This window comes from Triticum urartu, chromosome 5 (genome assembly GCF_003073215.2).
Source record: "Triticum urartu cultivar G1812 chromosome 5, Tu2.1, whole genome shotgun sequence".
In the NCBI taxonomy this organism is placed as follows: domain Eukaryota; kingdom Viridiplantae; phylum Streptophyta; class Magnoliopsida; order Poales; family Poaceae; genus Triticum; species Triticum urartu.
Window position 1 is genome coordinate 67158626 of NC_053026.1, and position 15213 is coordinate 67173838.

Here is a 15213-nt window from a genome sequence, read left to right on the forward strand (position 1 = left end):
AAGGATGGTACATCGCGTATGTGTGTTGATTGTAGAGGCATTAATAATATTACTATTCGTTATTGTCATCCTATCCCTAGGCTAGATGATATGCCTGATGAATTGAGTGGCTCTACAATATTCTCCAAAGTTGATTTGCGTAGTGGATACCATCAAATTCGTATGAAATTGGGAGATGAATGGAAAACTGCATTTAAAACTAAGTTTGGTTTATATGAGTGGTTAGTCATGCCTTTTGGGTTAACTAATGCACCTAGTACTTTCATGAGATTAATGAACGAAGTTTTATGTGCTTTCATTGGACGATTTGTGGTAGTCTATTTTGATGATATACTGATTTATAGTAAATCTTTGGAGCAACATTTGGAACATTTACGTGTTGTTTTTATTGCTCTATGTGATGCACGTTTGTTTGGTAACCTTGGAAAGTGCACCTTTTGCACCGACCGAGTATCTTTTCTTGGCTATGTTGTTACTCCACAGGGAATTGAAGTTGATAAAGCCAAGATTGAAGCGATTGAGAGTTGGCTGCAGCCCAAAACAGTCACACAAGTGAGGAGTTTCCTTGGCCTCACTGGTTTTTATAGGCGTTTTGTGAGAGATTTCAGCACCATTGCTGCACCTCTCAACGAGCTTACAAAGAAGGATGTGCCTTTTGTTTGGGGTACCGCACAGGAAGAAGCCTTCATGGTAGTGAAAGATAAGTTGACACATGCTCCTTTACTCCAACTTCCTGATTTTAATAAGACTTTTGAGCTTGAATGTGATGCTAGTGGAATTGGATTAGGAGGTGTGTTATTACAAGATGGCAAACATGTTGCATAATTTTCTGAAAAATTGAGTGGGCCTAGTCTGAACTATTCTACTTATGATAAAGAATTATATGCTCTTGTTCGGACCTTAGAAACATGGCAACATTATTTATGGCCCACGGAATTTGTTATACATTCTGATCGTGAATCTTTGAAACACATTAAAAGTCAAGCAAAACTGAACCGTAGACATGCTAAATGGGTTGAATTCATTGAGACTTTCCCTTATGTCATTAAACACAAGAAGGGTAAAGAAAATGTTATTGCTAATGCATTGTCTCGTCGTTATACTATGCTTTCACAACTTGACTTTAAAATATTTGGTTTGGAGACCATCAAAGATCAATATGTGCATGATGCTGAATTTAAAGATGTATTGCAGAATTGTAAGGAAGGGAGAACTTGGAACAAGTTCATTTTTAACGATGGATTTGTGTTTCGTGCTAACAAGCTATGCATTCCAGCTAACTCCGTTTGTCTTTTGATGTTGCAGGAGGCGCATGAAGGAGGATTAATGGGACACTTTGGCGTGAAGAAGACGAAGGATATACTTGCTACACATTTCTTTTGGCCAAAGATGAGACGGGATGTTGAGAGTTTTGTTGCTGGCTGCACTACATGTCAAAAAGCTAAGTCATGACTCAGTTCTCATGGTTTATATGTGCCCTTGCCTGTACCTAGTGTTCCTTGGGAGGATATATCTATGGACTTTGTTTTAGGTTTACCTCAAACAAAGAAGTGGAGGGATAGCATATTTGTTATCGTGGATAGGTTCTCTAAAATGGCACACTTTATACCATGTCATAAAATCGATGATGCTGTTAATGTTGTTGATTTGTTCTTTCGTGAAATTATTCGCTTGCATGGTGTGCCAAATACTATTGTTTCAGATCGTGATACTAAATTTCTTAGCCACTTTTGGAGATGTTTATGGGCTAAGTTGAGGACTAAACTGCTTTTTAGTACTACATGTCATCCCCAAACTGATGGACAAACTAAAGTAGTCAATAGAACATTGTCTACCATGCTTAGGGTTGTTTTGAAGAATAATAAGAAAATGTGGGAAGAATGCTTGCCTCATATTGAATTTGCTTATAATCGGTCGCTGCATTCTACTAGTAAGATGTGCCCTTTTGAAATTGTGTATGGTTTCCTACCTCGTGCACCTATTGATTTGTTGCCTCTTCCATCTTCGGAGAAGGTTAATTTTGATGCTAAACAACGTGTTGAATTGATCTTAAAAATGCATGCGTTAACTAAGGAAAATATTGAGCGCATGAATGCTAAATATAATTTTTTTGGAGATAAGGGTAGAAAACGTGTTGTCTTTGCACCTGGAGATCTTGTTTGGTTACATTTGCGTAAGGATAGGTTTCCTAATTTGCGCAAGTCAAAGCTAATGCCACGTGCTGATGTTCCTTTTAAGGTGTTAGAAAAAATAAATGATAATGCATATAGACTTGAGTTGCCTACAAATTTGGGGGTTAGTCTCACTTTTAACATTGCAGATTTGAAGCCTTACTTGGGTGAGGAAGATGAGCTTATGTTGAGGACGACTTCAATTCAAGAAGAGAGGATGATGAGGACATCACTAACAAAGTTACACCCACAGCCCCTACTGATATATATACATGACCATACTTTTCTTGGTAATGATTCTAATGTTCGTGAGAATATGTTGCTGCCTAAATTAGATACATTTGTCTTGCTTACAAATGAAGGGCCTAGCTTGGACAAGAAGGATGATCATTGGAGTAAGAACAAGCATGGAGATGATGGCAGGCGCAAGGGGAACAAGAACGAAGTTGCAAGTGATGATTTCAGGACTTTGAAGCCACCATAATGAGTGTGTGAAGCCTTGGACAAAATATACAATATGCCACTTCATAAATTTCGTCCAGAGGCTATTATAGGTGCTGCGTCACCTTATTATTGGGCCAGACCCATGTAATTTCGAAATACTTGAGTATAGGCTATTTTTAGAGTCTGTATGTGTGAGGAAACAAGAGTTAGGGTTGGTTTCGGACCCCTCCTCCAAGGGCCACGAAATCCCCCCCCCCTTCCTCCATATATACAGCCCTTAGGGCGTTGTTTAGACTTTGAGTTTTGTTTAGATTAAAGTTTGCCATAGCTGCAACTTCGCGTACTCCGTTTGTGTTCAATGACCAGACAAAGTGAAAGTGCGTTATATCGACTAGAGGGGGGGTGAATAGGCGATTTTTATGAAAGTCTTCAGTACGTGGAAGTTATGAAGACAAACAGTAGAGATATGCCTATCACTATGCAGCGGAAGGTAGATTACACTAGGCAAGCCATGGTCAAGTATTCAATAGAGTGAGAGCACAGTGACAAACAGCTGCAGTGTAATGAGGATCAGGTAGGAAGATATTGTGAAGCCAAACAGATCATACATTCATGTTGTGAAGACAAAAGATAGAGCAAACATGCAATGACTTCACAATGAGTAACAGTAAGTAAAAAGGAAGTGAAGATGAAACCAGTGACTCGTTGAAGACAATGATTTGTTGGACCAGTTCCAGTTGCTGTGACAACTGTACGTCTGGTTGGAGCGGCTAGGTATTTAAACCTTAGGACACACAGTCCCGGACACCCAGTCCTGAACACGCAGCTCAGGACACCCAGTCCTCACCGTATTCTCCTTGAGCTAAGGTCACACAGACCTCGCCCAATCACTCTGGTAAGTCTTCAAGGTAGACTCCCAAACCTTCACAGACTTCGTTCACCGGCAATCCACAATGTCTCTTGGATACTCAGAATGCGACGCCTAACCGGCTGGAGGATGCACAGTCCTCAAGTGTAATAAGTCTTCAGATCACTCAGACAAGAAGACTTAAGTGATGCCCAATTCTCTCTGGCTCTGGGTGGTTAGGGCTTTATCCTCGCTAGGTATTCTCTCTCTCAAAGGCTTCGAGGTGGGTTGCTTTCAAACGACAAAAGCCGTGCACTGAATCTGAGCAGCCAACCGTTTATGGTTGTAGGGGGTGGACTATTTATAGCCACTTGGCAATCCGACCTGATTTGTCCGAAATGACCCTGGGTCACTAAGGAACTGACACGTGTTCCAACGGTCAGATTTCAAACTCACGCGACAACTTTACTTGGGCTACAAGCAAAGCTGACTTGTCCGACTCTGGACAAGATTAGCTCTCATAGTCTTCACTCGAAGACATAGGTTTTCAGTTAGGCATCACTTCAGTCGTTCTGACTGGTTCTCTTGGACCCCACTTAACAGTACGGTGGTTCCTATGACTCAACATAAATGAAAGAGAACTATGAAAGATCTAAGTCTTCGAGTTCCATAGGCTTCACGTGGTGTCTTCTCTTGTCATAGTCTTCAATGTGAATATCTTCATATACCACCATTTACTTCAATGTCTTCGTACATTTTTAGGGGTCATCTCTGGTAGGAAAACCGAATCAATGAGAGACTTCTACCTGTGTTATCCTGCAATTCTCACAAACACATTAGTCCCTCAACTAGGTTTGTCGTCAATACTCCAAAACCAACTAGGGGTGGCACTAGATGCACTTACACAAAGGCGTCACAGAACCCCACCTTGATCAATAAAGTTTTCCTCTTATATTCGCAATATCCAGATTGCAATCTTAGTTTCTTGCTTGTTCTTCGTTTGCCTGCAGAAAACAGACCTTCGTGGTCAGGTTGATCGTGCTCCAGCGTGGTCAATAACCTATCGGAGTTGGTTTAGCGATTGCTAAGGCGCGACGTCCTCGCACGTTCGTAGTCGGATCGTCAAAGTCGACTTCCTCCAAAACAATAGCCACCATCTCATCGAAAGATGGGACACCTTTGCCTCTATTAGGACACATCAATTATCTCTCTCGTTGCAACACTTCTGCTCGTCCACCGTCGCGTCTTTTTGCAGAAAACCCCTGCTCTTTCTTAAAATCAACCTGTAGTCCTGGTTTAAGTGATTCCAGAGATAATGTTTCACTGTTTGCGGAAAACCCTCTGCAGTTTCCTCAAATCAACCCGCAGTCTGGGTTTAAGTGACTCCAGAAAAACTGTTTGTTGTTTGTGGAAAACACCCTGCCATTTGGTTTAGTTAACCTGCATTACATATCATGCGTTTTTTTAAATAGTCATATCTTTTAAACCGTAACCCCCATTTTAACATATTATATATTATTTTTTTGTAGAATATGAATATGATGTTATTTGATCTATTAACCATTTAAAAAATGTTATTTTGGGTGCTGGCTTAATCAACAGTGCACGATCCGCCTCTCTTTCGTATCGGTGTAGATCCGGATTGAAAATGAATTCTTTAGTAAAATTAGATTGAGTATGAAAGAAATCATCTGTCACAACGCATGGACGCGTCGGCAAAACCTCGCACAGAAAAAAGGAAAGCTGATTTCTCATCTTCTCATCTTATGCCGAGAGAGAGACGTCTTAGGATTGACCACATTCAAACACGCTGTGATTGTGTGAGCACTGATGCTACCGTCGGTGAGAGTGGGAGGAGGATAAGAGGCAACACATATGGGATGTCGTGATCGAACAAATAACATGGACCTACTGAGGTCTTGAGTCACTGTTATTGGTTAGGGGCATTTGTTATTTCTTCCTCCCGTTACAACGCACGGCCTCTTTTGCTAGTACGTGTAAAAGACTAGAAACTTAGTATATTTGACTTCTTTTTACATATTTTTATGGCTTAAAAACCAGCAAATGAACAGGTGAACCAGTGGTTCAACCGATAAAAACCTACGAAGATATGATCGATTAGCGCTAGGCCGCTATTACTCCTTTGTTGTTGTTATATACTAGTAAGCGTGCACGTGCAACGCACGTTTGGACCAACACACATCATATGAAACATGACCAGATATAGGACACACCTTTGCATCAATTATATAATATTTTATCTCAATGCACAATTTGTCAACACATGGTGCCCAAATGTTTACAATCTCCTATAATTCTTACAGTATGTCAACAACAGAGAGCTCCTCCCTGGCGCCTTCAGCGCCCGTTGGCGCACGCAGCGCCCGCTGCGTAGCTTGACTGGGCCTGGCCCAGTAACGCTTGCTCGCTAGCTGGCTCCTCCCGATTGCCCGCTCGCTGCACCGGTGGCTCACTCGATCGCTGCCCCCCGCTGTTCCCTCGATCCCTAGCTCCCCTCGATTGTTTTTTTCCTATGGCTAAATTGCTACAGTACGTACTCATTTTCTTAAGGAAAAAAACCAGTTGGCTAGATTTAAAAAAACAGTTGGCTACAATACGTACTCTTGTGCTTAGAAAAAAGTTCATCGATTTTGAAAAAAGTTCGTCGAATTTTGCCAAAAAGTTCATCGAATTTTTTAAAAAACATTGAATCTAAAAAATAGTTCATAAAATTTCAAAAAAGTTCATCAAAATTGTAAAAAAAGTTCATCAAATATGAAAAAAAAGTTCATCAAATTTTAAAAGTTCATCGAATTTCAAAAAAGTTCATCGAATTTCAAAAAAGTTCATCAAATTTGAAAAAAGCTCGTTGAATTCAAAAAAAAGTTCATCGAATTCGAAAAAAGTTCATCGAATATGGAAAAAGTTCATCAAATATGAAGAAAAAAAATCAAATTTGAAAAAATTTCATCGGATTTGGTAAAAGTTCATCGATTTTGAAGAAAAAAGTTTATCAAATTTGAAAAAGTTCATTGAATTTGAAAAAAAGTTCATTCGGTTTTGAAAAAATTCATTCAATCTGATAAAAGTTCATTAATTTCGAAAAAAGATCAATGGTTTGAAAAAGTTTTTTTAATTAGCATTAAGAAAAAAAGAATAAAAAAGCAAACAAAACCATTCCCAATAAAAAAGAACAATGATAAAATAAAAAGGAAAAGGGAGCAAAGAAAAACGAAATAGAAAAAAGAAACAACGTAAGATGAAAAAAAGGAAGAAGTTCCTATTGATCATGTAAGGTGGACGTAGCAGAGTGGTTAGCGTAGCGTGTATTAACCAGGAGGTCCGCCGTTCGAAACCTGGCGCGCGAGTTTTTGTTTTACAAACAGAAATCAGTAGAACGGGCCGGCCCAGCTACAAAAACAGGTGGAATAGGATTTAGCTCAACAACATGTCCAGGCGGTCCTTGGCCCATCAAAGTATGGGTCAAAATATACAACCTTGGCCCATCAAAGTATGGGTCAAATATACAACCATTTGAAATTTGCAAATTATATTGTTCCAGTACAATCCAGGCAAAAATTAGAACCCCCTTATTGGACAATGGACCATTTTAAAGGTTCATCACCATTGTACACACACACACACGCACAAGTATTGTTCAGTAAAGAACCATTTATGTATCAACTAAATTCAGTAAAGGACTATTACTATGAGAAAACCAAGTGTTGTTCAGAAAATAGATAGGTGCCCATTATCACTTCAGTTATAACTACTACTGCTATCTGCTCTTGCTTCCCTTCGCATTGTAAGGATGTACTCCCTCCGTTCCAAAATAGATGACCCAACTTTGTACTGAACCATTGACTGATCTAAAAAGCAACATTAGCATCCAAACTGGGCCCAGGTCTTCTTCTCTAACCAATCTTCAAGAACTAAGAAAAAAATGCAACATCAAGTGAATTTGCCTTTGGTTGACCAATATTCTTCATCTTTTTATTCCAATATTCGTCGTCTTTGGTTGACCAAACACCATCTCATAGTATCATTTATGAAGTGATCATTTAACACCACAATATCCCAAAGTAGCAGGCATACTCTTTCCCTCAAAAGAAAAAGGAGCAGGCATATTCTTAAGCTTCTGTACAAGCTTTGCAAAGAAATTTTATAACCCCTCTAGATTGTCTGAGCACAAGTACTGATTTCAGATTGCCGGTTGTATCCCAAACTGAAATCATAATTTAAATACTTCTGACAACCTACCCAGAAAGTCTCAATTTGAATAACAATTGCTTCGAACTATATACTGTGATGGAACAGTAACTCGCAGATGGCAACCAGAATGAAATTGTATCAAAACAGACCAAAGCTTGCTAATAAACCCCAACACATAATAGAATTAAACATAGCAATTATGGCAAGTTACAGCCTTCAAATTTATCTGCCCTAGATCGCAATAAGAGCATCTTCAACAGACGCGTAAAAATATCGAGCGCTAAAATAGTTTTACAGCGCTACTGGAGCAGTTTTAGGCGTGCCGTGGCCAACATCGATTTTCCAGATGCCCAGAAAACACAACTGTTGTTGTTGCTTCAGACCATAAACTCCAAAGCTAAAAACACAAAATTTTCTGTGGGATCAATATTTCTTATATCTCCATAAGAATTAAACTTCTGACATGTACTGCATCGAGATTATTCTCAAATTCAGAATTCGAATATGTTATTATCACATCAATGATCCATCTATGGGCGGATCTTACTCTCTACACTATTTCCTCTTTACGGTGATTTTGGATAATCCTTTGGTCCTCATACAGATTGCCTGGACATACTAAACAATAGGACGGTGCACTAAAAGAAACTGAAAATTAAAAAATAGATTACCAAATACAATCAGACTTGTCAAATAAATAAGTGAAATCAAATCACACACTTGCGAATTGTAAGCTCATGCTATTATTTAATCAAATACAACTGGCAGAATTAGTTTAACTGGACTTACAAATTAACAAGATAGACAATATAAGCTGACATGCCATGCATTATAATTTGGGAAAAGTACATTTTTCATCCCTCAATTTTCTTCATAGTATAGAAATGGTCCTTCAATTTTAAAACCAGCAAATCTTAGTCCCTCAACTTTTCATACCGGATATATTTAGTCCCTCGTACCGCTTTGAGTGGTTTTGTTGATGACGTGGCATGGTTTTGGTTGGCATTTTATCGAACACCTATGGTGCGCTTGCCACATTTTCGGACAGTGGCATCGAGGGCCGCACAGCAGGTCTACGCCGTGCCGTTCTTCGATACCGAGGCCATGCCCAGCACCCCGCTCAGCGTTGTGGTGCCTCTGATGAGCGGCTTTGCGAAGCAGGTGAAAAGAAGAAGCATTGCAGGTTGCGGCCGTCGTCACTCGAGCGCCACCGGTGCTTCCTGAGGGGCGCGGAGGATGTCCATGGGCGACCTCGTGCATGGCTCTACCGGCTGATGCTGGATGAATCCACGCCCAGGTTCAACTCCGGCAGTCTGTCTTCATGCTCCACACTGTCGATCGAGGCTGCTCAAGGACATGGCCAGGTGCTTCTCGAGCTCCGGTCGTACGCGGCTGAGGCACGAGCTCCTCTCCGGACTTGAGTCAAGGTGCTTCTGGCTTACGTGTGTTGCTTGTGTTCGTTTTCCAATCCGGCGAAAATCCATCTTGTACGGAGTACGTAGCTAGCTAGTCTCCTATGAATCGATCCAGCAGCTCTACGGTAGAACCCAAGCCAGCTTTCGTACGTACATACCCATACGCAATATCGTAGAGCATGCGCCCAGCCGGCGCCTCCTGACGAGCTGCCAAGGAGTTGTTGCTGCTGCAGCACAACGCCCTCTGGCTAGCACCCGTTGCTGCGAGTTCCTACAGGAGCAGTGGCTCGATGATAGTGGCCACCGTGAGTTTGTGGATATTGATGTGGCGGTCGAGTCGGTCAAACTTACGCGATATGTCTAGTTTTAGTTAAAACCATGTCTACATCAGCACCAAACCACCCTAAGCGGTATGAAGGACTAAACTTATCCGGTTTTGAAAGTTGAGGGACTAAGAATTGCTGGTATTGAAATTGAGGGACCATTTCTAAACTTCCAAAAAAGTTGAGGGACGAAAATATACTTATCCCTTACAAATTTGATCAGAATTTACAAAATAGGTAGGTTCAGTATAGCAGTATATAGAGCCGGTGGGAATAAATGTTCCAAGTTTAAGAGCCAAACAAAAGAGGATGATGAAGCAACATGAGAAAATATTATATCGGAATTGCACATTGGAATCGCAACTGGAACCTACCTGTGTTTAAGTTGTGAAAAATGTAAACTATGTATCAGGAAAATGTTTCAATCTGCAGAGGGGTCCAAACCATGTATTCCCATACACCCCTTGTTCAAAGACTGACTGCGGTCTTGTTCTAAGACCTGGATAACAAGAGAAAACTAATTGGAGATGATTGAGCTGATCTCATACCAGAAGCGTGAATGCCAACTCTCATGGCATCGTTTCAATCCCAATGTATGCAGTGCAGAGGATTTGATACACCAGAACGTCTGAAAGCAAACACGATTGTCCTATTCATAAAATTTCATGAATGCAGGACGGATAAAATTCAGTTTGCATGAACCATTACAAAATGCAGTTTTTAATGTGCCAGATTATTTTCCAGAGAAAAAATCACTGAGATGAACAACAAACCAGATCAAAGACTGGGTGTTGCCGGCAAACTCCTGTGACTTGCACGATCCAAATGCCCGCTCGAACCTGCTAATGCACGTGGAGCTTATGGACAAATCTTGGGTGCAGAGGAGGACGAGCATGGTGGCATGTGGGAGGATGTGACCTGGGGAGGAGGGCCACGGGCTCGGCGTCGCGGTCCAGATCAAGGGCGTGCATGGCGAGAGGGCACCGTCGCAGCTCATCGTCGGTGTACATGAAGGATGGAGACGTCAGCTCCACCTCCTCTGGTCGTCCGCTGGGTAGTGTTAGGGAAGATTATAGGAAGGGATGGGAGGTGCCGCCGGCGTCGCGAGTCGTCGTGGCAGAGGTGCGGCGTACTGGTCGGTTCTGCGGCGACTCCGGTGGCGGAGGAGGGTCAGGCGGCGGCTGCGGTGTACGGCCATCGTCCGGGTGTTGGTTGCGGCCACGCGGGGTAGTTAGCAAGCGAGGGGATCCTTCTTCTTTTCTCCCCTTACGTGATTGTAGCGATTGCGTAGGTGCGGGCCTGCGGGGCGGGGCGGGGCTTCGTATATTCGTCTGCGGTGAAGCATGTTCAGCCAACGTAAATTACTAAATGCATATCAGAGAATAGATTAGATTAAGCCTGGCTGTTAGATTAAGTCTAATGAGCAATCGAAGGGTGCTAATTAAACTGTGTACATCAGCCGTATGGTTTTAAGAAAGAATTAGTTTGCTTGTTTAATAGTAGTGTGTACATCAGCCGTATGGTTTTAAGAAAGTATTAGTTTGCTTGTTTAATAGTAGTATAGATATAGATTATTAGGGTTATTAGTAAAGTGGCTGGAAACACATGACGATCAACTTACATCGAGAAGAATCCATCCAGCCCAAACACCTTTTTCCTCTCCCCTCCGACATGTTAATGGACAAACGTTTGCCGGGAAGACAGTCCCCGCAAACGCCCACAAAGACATTGGATCCAGATCACGCGGATGATAATTTCTCTATAAAATCGCTGATAATTCTTTCATTTACATGGCAATTTCCCCTTTCGCACAGGGCATTTCGCTCAACAACGCGTCAAATTTAGTTATTTCGGCATGGCAAGTGAGGCGTTCTCTGGCAATTCGCCCCCAGTGAACGTCTGTCAGATAAATGCGTCAGGTAATAACTTATAAAGGAAACTTGTTTAATTATGCAATAACTTTACTGCATAGTAACACCACGGTGGCATCAGTCAACCGAACACGCACTTGTGCCTACCCAGAATGATAATGTACAACAACAGGATTTGCATGATATATTCTGTACTGCTCACGGCGATGACTCTGCTGTTGCTTCTGATGATATGATTGTGGATGGTTCAGATTGCGAGTCGCCTGGTCTCTGCTGGTTGTTGACCTTGATGTCTCCCATGTCACCGATCACAGCAGGCTTGGTGATCCTCTCCATGGAGACATCTTTTTCTCCGGTCAGCATCCGGACGACGTTGGTCATGTTGGGACGGAGTTTCATCGCGTCTTGAGTGCACAGAAGACCAACTTTCAAGAATCGGCATGCCTCGTCGGAGTCTAGGTCATCTTCTAGATCTGCATCTATCATCTTCTCGAGCTGTCCTTGTTCATAACATGTCCATGTCTGCAAGAGAACCAGCAGATCCTTACGGTCAGAAACAGCCAAAAAAAAAGTTCCTCCAAATGTTAAAAAAAACTAGAATCAAATCTAGTAACAATATGGCTCTTGAGATATTCTTACACATGGCGGTTTGATAATTGTGGTCTCAAAAAGTTGATACAGTTTGGGTGCCAAATCATAAACAGAATTACTGGGATGTTAAGAACAATCAACACTGCAAGTAGTATCCTATGAGGTATGTTTTAGCTAACACCTAAATGATAACCGCGCCATGGAAGAAGAATCACAACTCAGTCTCAAAATGAAGCATAGGTTTGGTGAACATAGTATTGCGATAGAGCTTACCCTCTCGAGCAGAAATTGGTCTTCATAAGGCAATCTATTATTGTGGTTACACCTGCCACTAACAATTTCCAATAGCAAAACACCAAAACTATAAATATCTGACTTCTTTGTCACTTGCCCTCTAACTGCATATTCAGGAGCCAGGTATCCTCTGACAGGAGAAAAAAAAGGCAGAGAGAGAGAGAGAGAGAGATCAGAATGAAATATATTCCAATTCCCAACCAAACCCCAAACAAGGTTATACTTACATTGTACCTGCAACGCGGGTGCTCACATGAGTTGCATTTGGAGGGAGGAGCCTTGCCAACCCAAAATCAGAAATTTTGGGTGTAAGATCCTTGTCAAGCAGAATATTGCTTGCCTTTATGTCCCGGTGGATTATGGGAGGATGGATTTCTTCGTGAAGAAATGCAAGCCCATGGGCAACACCTACAGCAATTTTAACACGGACTCTCCAGTTGAATCGAATGCTGCTATAACCCTTACCTGCAATACTTAAGTGAGATGGTTATTAAAGCATTAAATGAGCAGCGAAGGACACATAAGGCAGAACAGTATGTCACCTAGCAGTGTATGTGCAAGGCTATTGTTTTCAAGATAGTTGTATACAAGGATCCTATGGGGTCCCTCAGCGCAGCAACCGACTAAGGTGATCAGGTTTTCATGCACAATATCAGAAATTGCTGTAAGTTCAGTAAAGAACTCTCGGATGCCTTGCTTTGAATGGGCAGAAAGCACCTTTACCGCAACAATTGTGGCGTCTTTAAGCCTTCCCTAATCAAATAAAATGAATGTTAGCTAAGAGAGCTTGATGCAAAGGATTTTGCTTATGTGGCCATTGACTTAGGGAAATTACCCTGAACACAGAACCAAAACCGCCTTCGCCAAGCTTGTTGGCTCCACTAAAATCATGTGTGGCTTTTCTCAGCTCACTGTAAGAAAAAGCTTTCACCTTATTTCCTCCTGGAACTGCCAGAAAGCAAATGCAAGTGAATCAGAATGGAACGTTTTTGCAGTAAAAGTGGTTATAAAACTGAGCAAAGACATGAAATGCTCACCTTCTTCACCTTCAATAGTCTGTTTGATGTCCTTTCTACACATAAGGCAACAAGCCATGTTTGTAAATCAGAAGCCAAATCGTGGATATCAACAAAGAGAACTGGCTAATTTGGGGCTGAATTCCTGCAAAAAGAAAGAGCGGCATCAGAACAGTTTTTCATTCCGATAAGGAACAACTAATAGGTACAAATCTCATCGTAAAATAAACTAATCAGTGTAAATCTACCAAATAGCCTCAGATCACAAACCCGTAAATGGTTAACCAAACATATACCCGTTTATCGGCACCGCTTGACCATGAAATATATTTGGTAACATCTTATATTAGTTTACAGAGGGAGTAATAATTATCAAAAGTCACAGAGGAAAAGTACCAGATTAATGCAATTCAGTGGCGCACCCCACCAACAAATAATGATGCAATTCAGTGGTGCACCCCACTAACACTGTCTGATCCATATAAATAATGATGCATTTTTATCTCCATGAAAGTGCATACTATGCATTGTACTATCAGATCCATGCTGAGAAACACAACGTGAATTTCACTAAACTTCACGCATTTATACCTTACCAATGTAAGAGCATCTCCAGGCTAGTCCTTGATTGTCAAACAAAAAAAATACTCTCACATAGTGAAATGGTACATACGACTTACCAATGGTAGTTTTTTATGGCTAGTTGTCAAAAATAGACCAATGATAGACTAATAAAGTAATAAAGTTCCTATCTATCGCATCTGGTACCGCTCATGCACATGTAGGGTATATTGTTTGAATAATAATCAATAGCATTGACTTATTCTAAGATGGAAAATGGAAGAAGGAACCGATCAATCTCGAACAAAATACATACTCCCCAATTTCCTATCCAACATATAATGCACACATATGCTACACTAGATAAACATTTCTTAGCACATGCGCAAAACGTGGCAAGCAGCACCAAGGAGTGAAACCTCTTGGCCTCGTCGAAGCTGGAGCGATCAAATCTGGTGTTGAGAAGCCGGGGGGACTCGGCCCAGGGCACGCAGGATCCAGGGAGACAAATGTTGTGGTCGTTCGTTTAGATTTAGGTAATCATCAGCTTAAAAAAACAAATTAATGTCTAAGAATGAGGTCGGGGTGGAGAGAGACAGAGCAGGATTAAGCTACGGCACGGAGGTGGTAGATTTTATGCCACATTGGGTGGGATTGGAGCATGGATGAGTTAGAGCAAGAGATTGGTGCCCACCCAAAGGCCGCGGAAGCGTCCCCGCAAAAAGGAGAAATGGCCGTGGAAGCAAGCAAGAAATGAAGCGGGATCCAGAGCAAAAGCGAGAATCACCTGATGTGGATGGATGCTCCCGCGCCCTTAGCGCCGCCTGTGCCCCAAGAACCAGCCGGCGAGGAGAAGTACCCTGAGCGCCGCCTGTGCCCCAAGAACCAGCCGGCGAGGAGAAGTACCCTGAGCGCCGCCTGTGCCCCAAGAACCAGCCGGCGAGGAGAAGTACCCTGAGCGCCGCCGGTATCTGAGAGCCAGTCGGCCGCGCTGGAGAAAGAGAGAGGGGGGATTGCCGGATTAGGACCTGAGACAAGGGCGTGGTGGTTGAGGGATCTGGTACCCAGTGGGGGTTTGTGTAAAGCTAATCGTAGAGCGCACGACGACGGAGCTTGGTGACATCAGCGCTGCGAGGGGACATACCCCTCCGATTTCTTTTTACTCCGCGTCTAAGATTTGGTTAAGTCAAACTATACAAAGTTTGGCTAAATTTATGTAAAAAAAAATGAACATCAATAGTAATAAAATTATATTATATGAAAATACATTTCATGGTGCATTTGATAATATTGGTTTCATATTATGAATGATGATATTTTTTAATATAAAGTTAGTCAAACTTTACAAGCTTAACTTTAACAAAGCTTTATATGCAGACTAAAAGAAACGAAGGGAGTACCTTGCATAAGGCCGAACCAGACCCGGGATGAAAACAACATGTTTGGTTGCATGGATTGCATCTAAATC

At 41.8% G+C, this 15213-nt stretch overlaps 1 protein-coding gene across 4 annotated transcripts; it reads right to left on the reverse strand.

The window, feature by feature from the left end:
- Window positions 1-11335: 11335 nt before the first annotated feature.
- LOC125507926 (cold-responsive protein kinase 1-like) lies at window positions 11336-14823 on the reverse strand. Of its 4 annotated transcripts, none has more exons than XM_048672454.1 (7): window positions 14533-14823; window positions 13215-13329; window positions 13004-13116; window positions 12711-12921; window positions 12396-12633; window positions 12148-12298; window positions 11336-11805 (listed from the first exon to the last, which is right to left on the reverse strand). In XM_048672454.1, the coding sequence occupies exons 2-7, from the start codon at window positions 13261-13263 to the stop codon at window positions 11482-11484; spliced, it is 1086 nt and encodes a 361-aa protein (XP_048528411.1). In that variant the 5' UTR covers window positions 13264-13329; window positions 14533-14823; the 3' UTR covers window positions 11336-11481. The 4 variants fall into 4 exon arrangements, with proteins under 4 accessions (XP_048528411.1, XP_048528412.1, XP_048528410.1 ...); XM_048672455.1 differs by having other exon boundaries at window positions 12711-12916; window positions 13206-13329; window positions 14533-14822; XM_048672453.1 differs by having other exon boundaries at window positions 13206-13329; window positions 14533-14822.
- Between the last annotated feature and the right edge of the window lie 390 nt (window positions 14824-15213).